Below are 17,095 nucleotides of genomic sequence, written 5' to 3'. Positions count from 1 at the left end.
ATGAAGCTAATTCGATTTTATCGCTGATAAGCTGTTCCATTTTAATCATTATACTTTTACTGGTAAACGTAACTTAATTGAACAACTCTGAACGTATACCGAGTCATTGCCGAGTTTCGCGCCCTGATTGCGTTTCGCTAAACAATCTATAGTGATAATCGTCGATTCGTGGTTCTAATGCTTCAAACACGATGTACCGAAAGCACATCGAGCGATGTGACGCAATATCCGTTCGTTCGCTGTCCCGTAATGAGCGCTGCACGCTGAGCGTAAATTCGATGAAAACGAACTACGGATCGATGATCGCGTTTAACTACCAGCGGAACGATTTGTTCGCGCACCGCTGAATTTTTCGCGTTTGATCGGGTATGAATGTAATCCGTGTAATAGATCAGATAATAAGCAATTGTGCAAGCGCGGTATGATAGTCATTAAAAGACCATTAGCCCGCACTCCTCATGTACGTGCCGATGAGATGTCTTCCACGTTCGAGTATCATCGATGATCGATGTCGCCAGCATTTACATATAGGGTACGGTAAGAAGACGTTCTGAGATTTTTTAAAAAGTTTCCTGCATAGCTCTTGACACGCCGCGGCGGCTCCATTAAAATTCTTTTTAACGCGAACATAGTCAAAGTTAATAACTCGACGGTTAATATGAAAAGTAATGGCTTTATTTCACACATTCATTCTCTTTTAGGTCGGATAAAATTTACTACATTCCATGAAATTCTCCACTTGACAGGAAATAGGTTATTAGTTTTTCTTTTGAACTGTTGTCTGCAAAAGATGAAAAATTTCTTTAGTCAGTTTAATTATGAAAAATAGGTATCTTCTTTCAAATGTAATAAATTAGATTTTAATTTAAATTTTTTTTATTCGACTAAAAATTAATTTAATCAAAAAATATTTGAGGAAAGGCAAAGCTGCAAGAGTTACATTCTTTTATTTTAATCTTAAAGTTGAACTTTCGTTAGACTTAATCAGAATTCAAAATGTCAATGATTTCAACATGTAAATTCGCTAAGAGGCTTTGATTTCAACGTTACTTAACTGCGCAATTAAACATTCTATCGAGTATTTCGTAAAGAAAAAAAAATCGGCTCCGCATTCGTCGACGTGCCTAATAAATTACTATTATTATTACGAGTAAGAACGAGCGTTTGCATCGATTAGTCTTGCGCGTTTCGTCACGAGTGAGGAAGCATCTATCATTAACCTTTGAATATCCGTCTTACGATTGCGGACATCGTACAGTGGTCCACAAGCCGCAAGAATAGTCTTTTAATAAAGGTACCTGATAATTGAGGGAGAATAAGGAGAATTTTTATAAGAGTTTTAAGGGTACGATTGAGGACAGTTTGTACATCCGTCTCCCCGCGTCTGTTCTACTTGAAGTATTGGAAGACCGGCGCATTTAAAATCGCTGAATCTGCAATCTACGTTAAAGTGTCCCGTTTTCTGGGTTGCATAGACCCGGGATCAATAATGGCCTGTTCTTGATAAGAAGGGACTGCACGGGGCAGGCGTTTTAGAGAAAGAGAGAGGTAGAGGGAGAACGGGAAGCGAGCACCGCACAAGCGTGTGCTTTCGTTCTTCCTTTGTCAAGTTCCGAGTTACGCGGACGTCGTCGTCGTCGCCGCCGCCGCCGCTGCTGCCGCCGCCACCGCCGCCGCCGCCGCCGTTTGTGCCACCGATATCGATTCTTGCTACATACTGTATTGCACATTCCCGCATACGTTAGACGTTAACGGCCAAACAATATCCTTTCAGTCCTCGCGACTGTCTTGCGGGAGTCGTCGACTCCCTGCAAATTTTCCTCGTTGTCCGTATGCTAAGTACCTGTCGGTGCTTTTTTTTTTATTCTTCTCCTCTCTCTCTCGCCGCCAGCGTGAACGATGACTTCTCGCGGCTCGAGAGTCTCACGTAAGACGTTAGTCACGCTCGCAAGGCTGATACATCGATCGAACGGTTCGTCCCAGTTTCGCAAAGATCGGATCATGTGATGTGTGGTAGTTTCTACGTATGCACATCCACCAGGGGGGTGCCGCTCGCGCTTTCCTCTGTCATCGGCTCTCATCTAATGTAACGGAGAAAGCGTTCTCTGTCGTAATATCACCGTCTAATCGCATGGATGCCTCCTTTTAGGTTCCTGGTTTAGGTAGGTAGCAGGCGCCTCGGATTGCCCGGTGCATTTATTATCGCGAGCGCGCCTCGCTGCCGGGGGGAGGGAAAGATTACGCCGAATGCTCCGCAATCAGTAAAGCCGCGTTGGACCAGTCGAGGAAGAGCCTCGGCCGGATGATATACAGGGTCATAGTTCGATCACGGCAATAAGTAATTTACATGAGTAAGCAAGGCAGATTTATTCGCGAAATTCGTAATTCAAGTTAGGAATTATCGGAGTGGAACGTTTTTCAGGAGAAGGCGAGAGCAATTTTTTTTCATTTCAATGAGTAAAAGCACGTTTTAAAAAAATTGCATGTTGACTTAATAACAAATAAAAAATATATATTTATAGAAATATATCTTTAAATTTGCTTACAAGCGATTAAAGTAAATAACATGAATCTTTTATCAGACATATCGCGATTTATATATATTTTTTTATTCCTCTCTCATAAGTCCCGTTACTCACATTTAATCATGTTACAATTTTCTTACTTCTGTATTAATCTCGTTCACCCCGAGGTCGTGACCCATTGGCAAACGCCATTAAAGTCTGAATCAAGCCGATTCGGACCGGCACGGCCGGAGAGTGGCCGACCGACGCCGAAAGCTATAAGTAACGTTTGCTCAATCCGTTATTATTCATCCGACAAACAGAATCGTCTTCCGACTTCTCTTCACGATTCACATCGGTCCACGGTTCTCCATGCGGATCAAATCCACCGGTCGTACGACTCGCGTACTCGCGATTTACGTCGCGTCACACGCTGCATGAAGCATCGTATTATTCGCGGGAGCCAAATTACACGCTTCGACAATGCGTCTACATTGCGAACAGTGCGCCACGATCGACCCTGACAATGACGGTTACTGACCCCGCGAACCGGTTGCGAGCCGTGCCTCGCATTGCGCGACGTTTGGAGTTGCACGCACACCGATTGAAACCCGTTTGCCTTTCCGATCGTGCTTCATCACAACGTTGCCACCTGTCATCGTAAATGCACTCAAGCTAAAGATATCTGCGAGATATTGCTCTATTGTGTTCGTAAACGTCAGTTTCAGTATCTATTCTAAATTAATACTACAACCACTTGCACAGGGGCCAGATTTTTGTAAATCGGAGAGCTATTTTTTTTCTCTGAAAATGAAGTGTAATAAGAACTACGTTTTCTTTTTCAAATCGTGGTCTAGTATAGTCTTCAAAATTTCTTAAAGAATTTATAAAGCGCGATTCATTACGCGCGATGACTAGACAGCTTGTACGGTATTTTGCAACGGTGTATATTTTGCAGCGCACTTTTTATTTGTCGCATAAATTGTAAAGCTCCGAGAGGGAAAGAGAGAGAGACAGAGAGAGGAGTGTCGATACTCGTAGCGGCGGCGCCATAAGGCGAACGTTGTTCGGTCTGCGATTCGTAAAATTTACAAAGGCGAACGTGTTGCCTTAACCGAGGTTCCCGCAACACGCGGTCATTTGCAATTTACAATCTACAGAAATTGCATAAATCGCCTTGCGATATTGGCTACGCCATCTGCTGCTCGCCGTTTTTCGTCCTATTTTCCGTGACAGCGGGTTTCATCGTCCGTATCGTATCACGGGGAGAAGATGCAATAATGCAGTCGGTAGTTGAAGAGCTGACAAATTTCGTCATCGCTGCATCTCCGTCGGCGTGCCCATCGAGCGATACTCCCGCGCTAAGGTACTACACGCGCGCATCTCAAAGCGGCTAACAAATCACCAAAAAATTAGTCGATTCGAGTGCCATGCACACGTGGCTATTAAGCAGCGGATATCGATTCTTATAAGCTGAAATTTGACGAGCGTTTCACACAGAACTTATATATTTTTCCTCTTAAATGCAAAGATATCGCGGCAACCTACGTTTAAAAAATCTTTTTAATGAATAAGGAAATCGACTCCCGTTTCATAATTTATATACTTTTATTTCTAAGCAAAAATAATTCCACCTTAAATCATCATTCTCTATGAGATTCTACCTCTCTATGTAAAAATGTCTCATTTATCTCGTTCAGTTTCAGTTAATTAACTTATTTTATATTACGGAACGTTTTTACAAAGCAACAGATTGTGCTTACGTTGTAAAAATATCACGTAAATTGCGTGTAAAACCTCACCGTACTCCACGTGATATAATCATCTTTTGAATAGAATTTTCCTCGCTTGACTGATTCGTTAGTTATCCCCATTATGCATAGGTAAAGCTCAATTACGCACGCCAATTAACTGCACATACGGTAATGCTGGCCGAAAGAGAGAGAGAAAGAGAAACGAAGGTACGGAGGTGCCTTACTATACGTCTATTTCTACTTTCTCGCGATGAAAATAGTCAACGCTGCGTGTCTACGGCGGAATCGGGACCAGCTGCAAAAGGTCGGGCTGCAAGTCAGATCTGTTAACAGGTGATCCGTCACTATCACCGCGCTCTGGCGGTCTACTTTTCGAGCAAGATGGTCCGCGTGCCATCCAAGGTTGGCTTGCGTAACGGACCGGTAATTTCCAGGCTGCCGCGCGCGGCGCCTTCCCATTAATTCTTACATTTTTCACACGGCCATCGCCTTGCTGTTACACCAAATAAGTGCAAGCGAGACCGTGCGCGGGATACATATATTTCACGGGACCTTCTCGTGGCGCGCTGACGAAACGGTACTCGCGTTTCGTCGTGGACTCATCCATTATGTATTCATGAAAAGTGACTCATAATGTATTACGTTATACATTTTCAATTTGCATCGCGCTTTTATTTTGTAGCCCTTTGATTATTTCTTAATGCCCCAGAAAGAAAGAGATTTATCTTCGGCTTACACCGTCACGTTTCTTTATCAGAAAATGTTTTTGATATTTTATGGAAAAATAGAGGATATTTTGAAGAACGTGCAGTTATAAGATTTAATTATATTAATAATTATACAGTTCTTGGCAATAATAATTACTAAAAATTACATTTTCCAGTCAATATTATATAATTAAAGTTAATCGAAAATTTGATAATTCTTCATTCAATTTTCGTTCTAAATTACATATTAAAGAAATGGATTTTTCGGTAGCGATAAAAACAAGTTCGTGCAATTTAATATTTAATTGAGATAAAAACTTGCATCTTGGAACCACGACGGATACGGGAGACTTTTTCGTGTCTCGTTTTCGTTATCAAGTCATTTACACTGCAAAATGATTACTGCATGTGCAATGCTATACGCAGTGCGTTTAAATATATGCAACAGCGCACACAAATTACGTTCCTAATTTGCACGCGTTGTTAATTAGCCATTGACCTTTGTTATCTTGCCCGAAGCTAGCCGTTTTCCAGACCAAAGTTTAATTGGCTTTGCGTATAACTCCTTTCATTACAACCTGCAGCAGCAGGCGTCTGATTATTCGCGCGATACTACTAAACCGGCTGGAATTGCCTGTACTCTGTTACTGCGAGAGTACACAACGATCCCGACGCATATCCCGCGGTTTACGTGCGCCTATTTCCATTGCACCTGATACCCCGCGCGCTATGATTAAGTGTCATTTCTCTCTCTCTCTCTCTCTCTCTCTCTCTCTCTCTCGATGGAATGACGGCGCGGCGCGTCACTGTAACAATTCAACGAGAGTGATGTGAATAGCAGGATGAGGTATTTCGTACGACCCAGTTAGCTATGTCAGACAATTTAAGACGCGTGAACGAACCGCAGCAGCGGGTACTCTCGCAACTCGTTTATCTAATGTAACGTCACTGCCATGGGAATCCGCAAAATCATTTGCCCGTCGAATGACTCGGCTCGACTTGACTCGCGCCTCGGCTCGCGTCTCTCGAAGAAGACAAGAGACGGCGCGCGGTTGCGAAATACACGCAACTATAAATCGCGAAACGATGATCGCACGTAGCCCGCGCTGCATATATACGAATTTATGTAACCTCCCTCCGACGCGAACAATTTGAAATGACTAATTATAGTAATGAGGGGAAAGGGAAAGGCAATATGTAGTAACGTGCGCGTGTGTGTTGCCCGTCTCGCGTCGGGTTTCAGTAACCCCGCGGGACCTATAGTGAATAGAGACAACATAATTCTTGCAAAGGTGTTTCCTTTATTTCGCGCATAAAATATACATAATGGCATCCCACGTAGGAGTCTCAAACCATTGTTATAAAAATATAGGTATATGTATATATAATTATGTCATGCGTTGCTTAACTATATATATATATATATATGACAATGATATGCTCTTCAAAAGAAATTGGGCTCTTACTACTTTGTTATTTTGTCGCGTGACAATTAGATTACTATTTTATAAACGATAATTGCTTCCACTTTAAAGACATGACGCCCGAAGTACTCATGAAGTTATTGAAGACATTCTTGTCAAAGGTATACTTGTCACTGGTTTTTTTTTACGTGTTATAATTTATGAATTATTTACTATTACAATCCTACAAATATAAATTTGCAACTCGAAGAAAATATGTCGCAGAGATTGTTAAAAATTGTATCCTGCACGTTTTACAATCAATCGTATATTGCGTTTGATAAATATAATAATTAACTGTATTAAAAGTGTTATTATATATGACACTCGTAAGGCAAGGTTGTCTTAAAATATAAAACCGTGCACCTCGTTACGCTTTCACGTGCTCGATTACATTTAATTGATAAATTCTTATTTCTAATCATACAAACATCTAAGTGCTGATGACATCCGCATGACGTCCGATTCATCTCTTTTGATAATAGAAGATCGTAAGTGATATGGTCCATATTTTTATTAAAGCTGAATAAATAAATACGCGTTTTAACACTTACAAGCTGCATGTATTTCATCAACGTTTTCGGCTGGTTACGACATAAAATAAGATCAGATTGCAATAATAATTATAATTTTAATAATAATCATGTAACTATCGCGTATTGATAATCAATAATATCAATATTATTAATAATAATTTGAATTATTTTGGCTTCTACAACATATAGGCATACGGGATTAAAAATCTAACATTTATTTAATAATAATATAAAATATGCTTCATTCTTCTAATTTAATTAGTAAAACGTGATTGGACGATGATGAATACAACCAGCATACAAGTCTTAATATTATTCACTCATGATTTCATCATGAAGTTTCCGTTAAATATTTCTTGATGCAATTTAACATCAAACATTTTTGAATAGATTAATCTATGATTTATTAATTATTTTAATATATTAATAGATGGCAAATAGATCTGAAAAACGAATTATATTGTAATTTAATAAAACCATTCCATCCGTCTTTTTATATCTCTTTTTATACACTTTATTAATAACTGTTCAAACGCACACTAAAAATCTTAATGTTTGAATTTTTATAATTTGGTAAAATAGTATCTTTTATATTTTTAATTTTTAAAATGTTTTATAAAATATAAATATAAAATAAAAAAATATTTTATATTATGTGTTTTGTAATATAAACATTAATAATATTTAAATATATATATATATTTTTTTCGTATAAATATATTTTACTAGTAAAGCTCAGAAAAATACACATAAGCGACGATAAAAATTGCATCAATTATATGTATATGTGGAAACCTCAGAAAGGATGAGTAAATTATTAAACAGAATAATCGAATTTCCTATATGTAAAAGTGAATGCAATACGAATAATCAATATCACTTAGATTACGCGTATAGAGGCTTGTATTTACACGTATCATTCGGCATTAACGGTGGGAATTGTCGTCAGATGCCGATTGTAAGTTTCGCTTTATATTTTTATCCAATCCGCGGCGGCAAGTACTCACGATCTGGTTTCGCAGGGCCTTGCGGCGGGAACGGCGCACCCGTCTCAGGTCTCCCAGGAATACCTCCTGGCCCAGAAGGCCCACTTGGGAACGATGGGCCGCTCGGTCTACCGCTAGGATATCCATTTTGACCATTAAATTCTTGCGGACGACCATTCTGTGCACCCGGGAAACCTCAGAAAAGATGAGTAAATGGTTAAACAGGATAATCGAATTTCCTGTATGTAAAAAAAGTGAATGCAATACGAATAATCAATATCACTTAGATTACGCGTATAGAGGCTTGTATTTACACGTCTCATTTGGCATTAACAGTGAGAGTTATCGTCAGATGTCGATTGTAAGTTCCGCTTTATATTTTTAACCAATCCGCGGCGGCAAGTACTCACGATCTGGTTTCGCAGGGCCTTGCGGCGGGAACGGCGCACCCGTCTCAGGTTTCCCAGGAATACCTCCTGGCCCAGAAGGTCCACTTGGGAACGATGGGCCGCTTGGTCTACCGCTAGGATATCCATTTGGACCACTAGGTCCTTGTGGACGATCACCCGGTGCACCCGGGAAGCGGCTTGGACCTTGTGGAGCAGTGGGCCCTTGAGGTTGTCCTGGATAGCCTGGAGATGGTCCACCCGGTCCTGGGTAACCCGGACCACTAGGCCCTTGAGGTCTCATCGATGGTACAGAAGGACCGGAAGGTCCTTCAGGTCTTCCGGGATATCCGGGTCCGCCTGGTCCTGATGGCGGACCTAAATATGCGGGTCCTGGACCGGATGGAGCTCCTGGTCGTCCAGGAATACTGCTCGGACCGCTCGGACCTGTTGGTCCTTGCGGACTACCCGGATAACCGCTTGGTCCTGACGGACCTTGAGGTTCTCCGGGATAACCTGGGCCGCCAGGACGTTGTGGACTGCTCGGATAACTTGGTCCACTAGGAGCGCCTGGAACTCCTGGATAAGTACTAGGTCCAGAAGGTCCTTGACTTCCCATTATAGTATAGTCATAAATATTTTCATTTAAATAGTAAAGACTTGGTGCGGAGTTGCAGTCGAATTGATTCCACCATACACAAACGAAAAATTGTTGATGGAAAATTGTTCCATTCGGACAAAGGAAATCAAAAGTCTTATTGTTGGCACATACATGAAAAACTTGGCACTGGGCTTCCACGTCGGCGTAGTAACCAGGGAATTGTTGGGCATCGCAACGGAAACCGGTCTCCAGAATTTCACTGTAGATAGGATAATCGCGACCAGGCTCGCCCGGAATAGCTGAATAATCACCTTCGTTATATGATCCATCATCTTCATGCGTGTATTCTCCAGGTCCGCCAGGACCTACCGGATGCCCAGTACCCGGGAATCCTCCTGGCCCTTGCGTTTCTGGTCCACCAGGGAATCCCCCTGGCCCTTGCGTTCCTGGTCCACCAGGGAATCCCCCTGGCCCTTGTGGGCCTGGTCCACCAGGGAATCCCCCTGGCCCTTGTGGGCCTGGTCCACCAGGGAATCCCCCTGGCCCTTGTGGGCCTGGTCCACCAGGGAGTCCTCCTGGCCCTTGTGGACCTGGGCCGCTTGGATAACCTGGTCCTTGCGGGCCTGGGCCACTCGGGTAGCCTCCTGGTCTTTGCGCTCCTGGTCTACCACTAGGATAGCCGGTAGATGGTCCACCTTGCTGACTTCCAGGAAAACCGTTTGTTCCTCCTGTTCCTGGATATCCGCCTGGTCCCTGAGGACCACCGCCAGGTCTTTGAGTACCTCCAGGATAACCAGGTCCTGGCCCTCCACTAGGATATCCAGTTCCCGGACCACTAGGCTTTTGTGCTCCACCGGGATAACCTCCAGGAGCTTGTCCACCGGGATATCCTCCGTTTGGTCCTTGTTCACCTGGCCGACCACTGGGATATCCAGGGCCTTCTGGTTTTCCCTGACCGGGTCCACCGCTCGGGTATCCGGAAGGTCTTTGTCCTGGAAACCCACCCGGTGCTTGCCCACCAGGTCTGCCACTAGGATATCCACCGCTTGGCCCTGTTGGAAACCCCTCTGGTCGTCCACCTGGTCCACTTGGCGTGCCACCGGGACCTGTTCCTGGTCTTCCCGTTGGTTCGCCACTCGGAAATGGAATGGATGGTCGTCCACTAGGATATCCTCCGGAAGGTCCTTGACCCGATGGAAAGCTAGGCTGTTGCCCCCCTGGTTGAGCACCGCTTGGGCGAAATCCTGATGGTCCTGATGGATAACCCCCTGGTCTTCCAGGTTGTCCACCAGGAATTCCCGGTCCTCCAGGTGCACCGCCCGGTGCACTTGGACCACTTGGACCAGACGGATATCCTCCAGGGGCGCTTGGAAATCCTCCTGGTTTTGTGCCGGTTCCTCCGCCTGAAGTACCTGGTATAAGCTGATTTGTCGGCCTAGGATATTCATATCCCTCGTCTTGAGCCTGTAATTTTAAAATTATGACGTATAGAGAATGTCAACTAAATCATAATAGAATCGTAATTTGAAAGATGTAATTTTTTGCGAAGAAACAAGAAAAAATATAGAATAACAATTAATATAGATATAATTTTTTTTTAGTAAAAAATCTATTTAAAAGAAATCAATCTTATTATTAAGATATTTAATGCTGAAGTTAAATAATATTTTAATCAATAATAATGACGCAAATGATATTTACTTATATATAATTCGATTTAAATATGTTTACTATATTTGGTACCGCTTTCGTTGAGATCACGGTACCCTTGAACGATTAATTATATCAGATTTATAGATTCCGACATCGTTAGAATCGTGCTCATAGAAGAGTCGAAGGAGCGTCTTCTCGTATTCTCGATCATTGTGAATCATTGTGAAGTTACAACAGTTACAGTCACGACCGATTAATATGAGAGTGCTTAAACTTGCGCAACCGAAAATGCTATTTCATAAGGTGGGAAAGAAGAAGTAAAGATGTGTTGATCGTGAAAAATTAAAATGACTGCATCGCGCTGATTTATACCGATTTTAATCTACCGCCTTTCTGATGTAGATTAAAGAAGGTAAAAACAGCTTAGTTTTACAAATAAATTGACCGAAAAAAAACACGTGAATTACGTTAGTAGGTATCTTAAGTTTTCTTTATAACATAATCTGTGCCTAAGAATTACTTACCAGAGCTGTACGAGTGACAGCCAGCAAGACTGAAACAAATACAAACAAGAGCGTAGTATTATTTTTGGTCAAGTACCTTGACAAATTGCGCTTTCTTAGTTCGACGCAATCGTTACAACAAGCTCGTTACAAATCCATCAACGAATGAATTCTTATTATGACATCAATTATCCCGAGTGCTAACAGCCGTGTGCCACCGACGCCGCCTCCAGTAACCGCCGCAACTCGTCGCGATGACGAGAGGTTGCGTGTGAGTCTCACAGAAGAGAAATGTGTCTTGAAAAATCTCTGACATAACTTCCCGTCTAATTAATTAAGCAGCATTGTCGAGCGCGCTTAGAGTGTAGGCACGGAGAAGCTGCGGCTTCTTCGCACGCTTGGTCGTACGTAAATCGCATCAAAAAAAAAAAAAAGGAAAAAAAAATGAGGGGTAAACGCAGAAGAAAAAATCGCACGTGCAGGAGAGAGAGAGAGAGAGAGAGAGAGAGAGAGAGAGAGAGAGAGAAGGAGAAGCGAAGCAGTATACGAACCAGCTGCAGGAGTGCGTGTTGTGTGTTACACGCGAGAATTGTGAAGACCGTGCGCGTTTTCGCAATGACACCGTCATGCCGGTTCGCGGATCACGCAAGCTACTTGTTAAGCAGATACAGAACTCTGGTTCTTGGGCATGCGAGAAGATCCAGATGGTGATCTCTCTCAAGCTCTATGGAGTTGACGTTTCTCAAACAATAGTTGTTTATTTCGATTACATATATAGAAAACGCGCACGTGCGATCAGAAGCTTCTTTGCTTTTTAAATTTCTACTACGTCTCGTTTGTAAATAAAGTATGCTCAATTAAAATATCGCTTAATTTCTCGCAACATATAATGACACCAATATAGATGACTATTAAAAATGAATATTATTATATGCAAGTAGTAAAATGATATATGAAAATATAATTTATTAACTTTTTCCGATTTTGCCGTGATGAATATTTTCTGTAATCATTCTTAATGAATAACTGTAATTATTAAATGACCTAAACGTCAATACCCCCAAGTGCTGACGTTGATAAATTAAGATTTAAATGTGACTTTATTTTGACGCGGACTAATAGATGTAACTTAAAAAATACGATTGACATGACCTTTGCGGCTCAAATAAGATCGCTGTTCACAGCAGGAGTAGTCATAAGTAATCTAGAAAATTACTTTTTATCGCGATAAATACAAATTTTGTTTCCGTACCCAATAATTTATCAATTGAGATTTAATTTTGAATTTGTTTCACATTTTTTATTGTTTATAAAATTAAATTAATTTTGTGTCAACAGAAGTAAAATTGTAATAAAAGACAGTTTAGGAGAGAGATTATCCAATATCTAAGATTATCCAATTCATTAATTCATAAATCTTACGTTAAATTGCTAATAAAATTTTATTTCAAAATCAATTATGCGTAGAAATATAAATGGCAAATTTTACGCGATGCTTTCTCTCCAGTTATTTCCGGTTTCAATGGGCTGTAAATGAATTATTAAACACAACTAAAAGCACACAAGAAATTGTTTGAATAGTTATGATCGTCGTGTGCGACATGCGGAAAGATGGAATCTTTTTCCATACTTAAATGCATGTATTAACAACTTTGCAGACGATTTTTCTCTCCTTCACTCTCCATTCGTTATTTATTTCCACACCGCGCATAATTCGGCCAAAAGACTATTTCAAGCAACAATATCGCAGTACCATTATTCGTACATCTTCCTGTTGTCGGTTGATAGCCTCGGTTTTGGTTACCTCGAAACAATGGGGCGGAGATCAAGATGCGGGCGAAACCTCGCGTGATCTACGAAGATAATCCGAGCACGATACTCGATGCATCGTTCGAGAGGATCTTTGACCGTTACGTGGTTACACTAGTGTTGCACGATCGTCAGAGTATTGACGTAACTTGCCCGAAGGGAAGCCGTAGCGGAAACGGCTTAATCCGTCTTCGGCTGTTTCTTCGAACTCCGAATTTGTCTTATCTGGCATCTCCGCCCGAAATAGTAGTATCACGTTTGTCTCGTATCAAAGTTAGGCAGTTAAAATCTCAGTTAAATGATAGCACATTGAAATCTCAATTTTAATTTACCTTCGTTAAATCTTTATGAATTACAGGTACTATAATTCAACTATAAGAAAACTGCAGCGATAACTCATACTTCATAATTTGACTTTAAAATTAGAAAAGTTTGGCTTGTTTCCGAATTATTCTTCGTCTTTTCTTTGGCTTTCCAAACGGCTCGCCTTTTTCGTAGATTTACGATCTTGAACGGCGCCTGTTTTTGCTTGTTTTTTTTTTTTTGAGATTCGTAAGAAGCAAAGCGATAGAAGTTGCGCTAACACGGTACGCTGCATACACTTGACCTTTATGTTAAGTGCGGATGATCGTAAGCGTAAAGGGTGACCCCGTAATACGTAAAAGTGCGTCGGAACAATACCAGCCCACGGCGCGCTGGCTTATCTCTAATTCGTTTTAATTAGAGGATGTTACGAAAAGATATCGTAGACCTTGCGTGAAGGTTCCGTCGAAATTTAAGTCTTGTTTAAACCGTAATGTCATAACCGAGTTGTAGCAGACATACTTAGTATGACAGTTTTCCATTAAATATTATTTGATAAAACATTCGTTTCAAGAAATAAAATTTTTTTATAATAACTCATACTTAACACAGATTAGCACATTTTCTAGTGTCACCGATAAATTATACATATGCCAAATATTTGTTTGCTTATAATTTGTTTTTATAGTCCTTTATAGTAAATTGCACATAGAAAAAGAAAATTTAATAAAAGTTAAATATTATTCTTAATTCATACAAAAATATCTCGAAGACAGGCTCTACTTCTTGTTATTATTGAATATGTGAAATTGCCTGTAAAACGTATTTATTAGACAATTTTCATTCTATCACGTACGCGACTGTGATGATCGATCATGAAGTTTCCCTCTCTTTTTATATCTTTCTGCTGTGATTTGCAGTCGTCACGCAGACAAGGGACATTGTCAAAGAATGCCAGGCCGATTGCGTGGCGCTTAATGGCGCATATGTGAGAACTTATACGGCACGATAATTCGATGAACGGAAGGCGAAGTTGGTGTAGGATTGCTTAACAATTGCTTGGAGACTTTTCATCTCCTTCGATTATCGAGACGAAGGTTATACTTGACGTTGGGAGTTGGGACACGTCACAAATTGCGAACTTTCTTTTCTCTGTCCACGACATTGCAATCTCTCTGCTAATCTTTCTGTTTTCTCCGGAGGAAAACCGACGGATATTGCCGCGGTGATTTCTTGCGTCGCTTTTTTGTCAGCCTCTTCCCATGTGCTTATTTGATGGCATGCTAACGTAACAACCCGATTACCACATTAGATGATTACAGGAGGTGAAGTCATGCGACGCGAACCCAATATCTCGAATCAATGTCACTTTTGTCTTACCGATCCAGAGCAAGCGTAGCCGCATGTTTGCTGGCGCGGGCACCCTCAAGGAGTGGGCGAGTCTGAAAAGATAATGCAATTATCGATTGATCTGTTCCACGCACAAGTAGTTAGTATGTAGAGATGTTTGAGAAGATAAACATTACATTGAACGTAGAGAACAACCCGCAGTGATTTGCAATAATTTTATTCCAAAAATTATGATCTATCTATATTTTATTTGAGATATGTCTTGCTATGAAAATGTAATTACTTTTGCTAAGATACGCATAACGTTTCTATAAAAAATATGTACTTTTACATTATAAAATCATACTTCTTATAAAAATAAATTTTTTTTTTATGTATTTCATTATTTGTTGCTAAAAATTTACTTTGTTCAAATATACACAATATTTCTATGTTAAAAATGCTTTTAAATCATAAAATATTTTTATATGCTTTTATATGCTATTAAATAATGAACAAATAATTAAAAAATAAAAAGATAATGGAATTTTACATTTACATGCTTCATTTTGACACGAAAATTAAATCAATACTAAATATGTAACAAAGGTCCAAAGAATTATAATTAATATTCTTTGTAATATAATTCTGTTTTGTTTTTAATATAAAAATTTTGTTAAAACCTTAAATGTGTATACAAATTTAATGTATTAGCAAAAAGAGAAAATTTAGATGTTCTATGTTTTATTTCACTATATAAATTTACCCAATAAATTTTTGTATATTAACTTGATTAAGCACAAGCGCTCTGCTATTGCAACTTACGTCGCCCATTTCTGTACACGAAGGGTTAGCGTATCAAACATATTTACAAGAAAATGGAACTTCAATATACGCTCGAATGGAAATCACTGACCGTGTTGCTTTAATACACTGCGTTCGTTCCTCGTTCGATCCCCGAGCATTGCGCACGGAAGTTCGGGACCTTCGTCTGGTCATTCGTGCGTGTTATCGGTGCCACGTTGGGACACGCGCGCACAGATGCATTAGAGAGGAAAAATGTAATAACGAACGATCGGTTTTCAGGGGGAGGCGAACACTGGTCGAAAACGTAAAAAAAAAGGATCCGATTCGTGCGACAGACGCAGAGAATTCGCAGAGTCGAGGCAGCGGGCAAAAAGCGCGATCGTGGGTGCCATTAGGGGGATGAAGTGGTGTCGTGGACTCACCCAACCGATCCGTACAAAACACACCGCAGTGCTGAGGTAAGTCAAGACAGTGACTGATGGTGGAAGTAACTTCATCGGCATATATATCCTTGGGTAGCACCCCGAGTGTACTGATACGCCCCCACCAGGGATGAGCCCCGACGCTCATCCTTCGACCTCCTCCAGATCGAGCCCCCTTTTTTCCTTTCAGTTCCTCGGGATGCAAGGTGGGGAAGCACGCGAAACCGCGGATGGTGATGGGATTCTTTCGCGTGGGGCGTCTGTACTTTTGAAAATCGTAGGAGAGAGACGTGGATATATTGCTTCCGCACTGACTTCTTATTCGTCAAATTTTAAGAGATACATAAAACCTGTGTTGCAATTACAAAATAACTTACTCAGATAATTTCTGCATTAATAACAATCGTTTTAGGAGAATAATCTAAATATCTTGAATATACGATATTTCATATTAATAAACAATATTGTAAATACTTTTCATACACATATTTTAATAATAATTTATATATAAATATTTAATATGATATGTATTTTATATAATCTCTCCCATGTATGTGGAAGATTCATCTCATAAAATAAAGTAGGAACCGTGCGTCTAAAAGTAAGAGTGTCGGATGGAGAGAAGGGGTATCTGGACCTCTTCGACCCCGGGTGATTACCTAAAGTAAATATCGACAGGTTGGGCCCGAAATAGCAGGAACGGGATCTAGCGCGGGCCCATTACTAACCATAAGCGGTGCGCTATCCGTGGAACGACCTCACGACGTAAGTGACCCGCTGCGGGGCCGAAGGAGGCCTCCTCCAGAGGGGGGGTCCTGACGGGGGATCTCGCGGAGATGAGCAGCTCGTGGGAGGCCGGGGTTAGTGAAAGTGAAATACTGCAAGTAGAGTAACGTCTACCGGAGTGCTGTGTATTTCGCGCTGCTCTAGTCGATGGCGAGGATCGCCTTGGAGAAGGAAGATCGCGAGGATGTTTCTGCATCTCGATCTACGTGTATTTAGATAGACGCTACTGCAGCGTTTACCCTTTGCTTGTTAAAGTACGGACAGAATTTACGTCACCTTTTATTAGCAAATATAAATGAACAGAACAAGCAAGAGAAATTATTAATAAAAAGGAACATTTCTTTTTTTGTTTCTAATAAATAGTTTTACATAAATTTGTGATAAAAAGATTAGAAAAGATTTGAACTATTACCTATATATAATATAATTAATGAATTAATTAATGGAAAATCAAAGATAATGATAAAAGATAAAAATATAATCTTTTTATTACAATACAAAATTTACAGATTTATGGGTCTTTAAACGATTTTATTATTTTCTATG

General features: G+C 40.6%; 1 protein-coding gene across 1 annotated transcript; it reads right to left on the bottom strand.

The window, feature by feature from the left end:
* Positions 1 to 7,942: 7,942 nt before the first annotated feature.
* LOC105449488 (spidroin-2-like) lies at positions 7,943 to 14,741 on the bottom strand. Its single transcript, XM_011688743.1, has 4 exons — positions 14,586 to 14,741; positions 11,111 to 11,143; positions 8,361 to 10,394; positions 7,943 to 8,145 (listed from the first exon to the last, which is right to left on the bottom strand). The coding sequence occupies exons 1-4, from the start codon at positions 14,608 to 14,610 to the stop codon at positions 7,943 to 7,945; spliced, it is 2,295 nt and encodes a 764-aa protein (XP_011687045.1). The 5' UTR covers positions 14,611 to 14,741.
* Between the last annotated feature and the right edge of the window lie 2,354 nt (positions 14,742 to 17,095).

The sequence above is a fragment of the Wasmannia auropunctata genome, unplaced genomic scaffold (assembly GCF_000956235.1).
Source record: "Wasmannia auropunctata unplaced genomic scaffold, wasmannia.A_1.0 LD336076.1, whole genome shotgun sequence".
Lineage (NCBI taxonomy): Eukaryota > Metazoa > Arthropoda > Insecta > Hymenoptera > Formicidae > Wasmannia > Wasmannia auropunctata.
This window is presented reverse-complemented; position numbering and strand designations above follow the sequence as displayed.

What these genes read in the sequence shown, in the direction of transcription:
- LOC105449488 (XM_011688743.1), bottom strand. Translation starts at nt 14,610, where the DNA reads ATGCGGCTACGCTTGCTCTGGATCG. An exon ending in GCTACGCTTGCTCTGGATCG is followed by an intron (nt 11,144 to 14,585) that starts GTAAGACAAAAG and finishes TATTTGTTTCAG; the next exon opens with TCTTGCTGGCTGTCACTCGT. An exon ending in AGGCCCTGCGAAACCAGATC is followed by an intron (nt 8,146 to 8,360) that starts GTGAGTACTTGC and finishes ATCTTTTCTGAG; the next exon opens with GTTTCCCGGGTGCACAGAAT.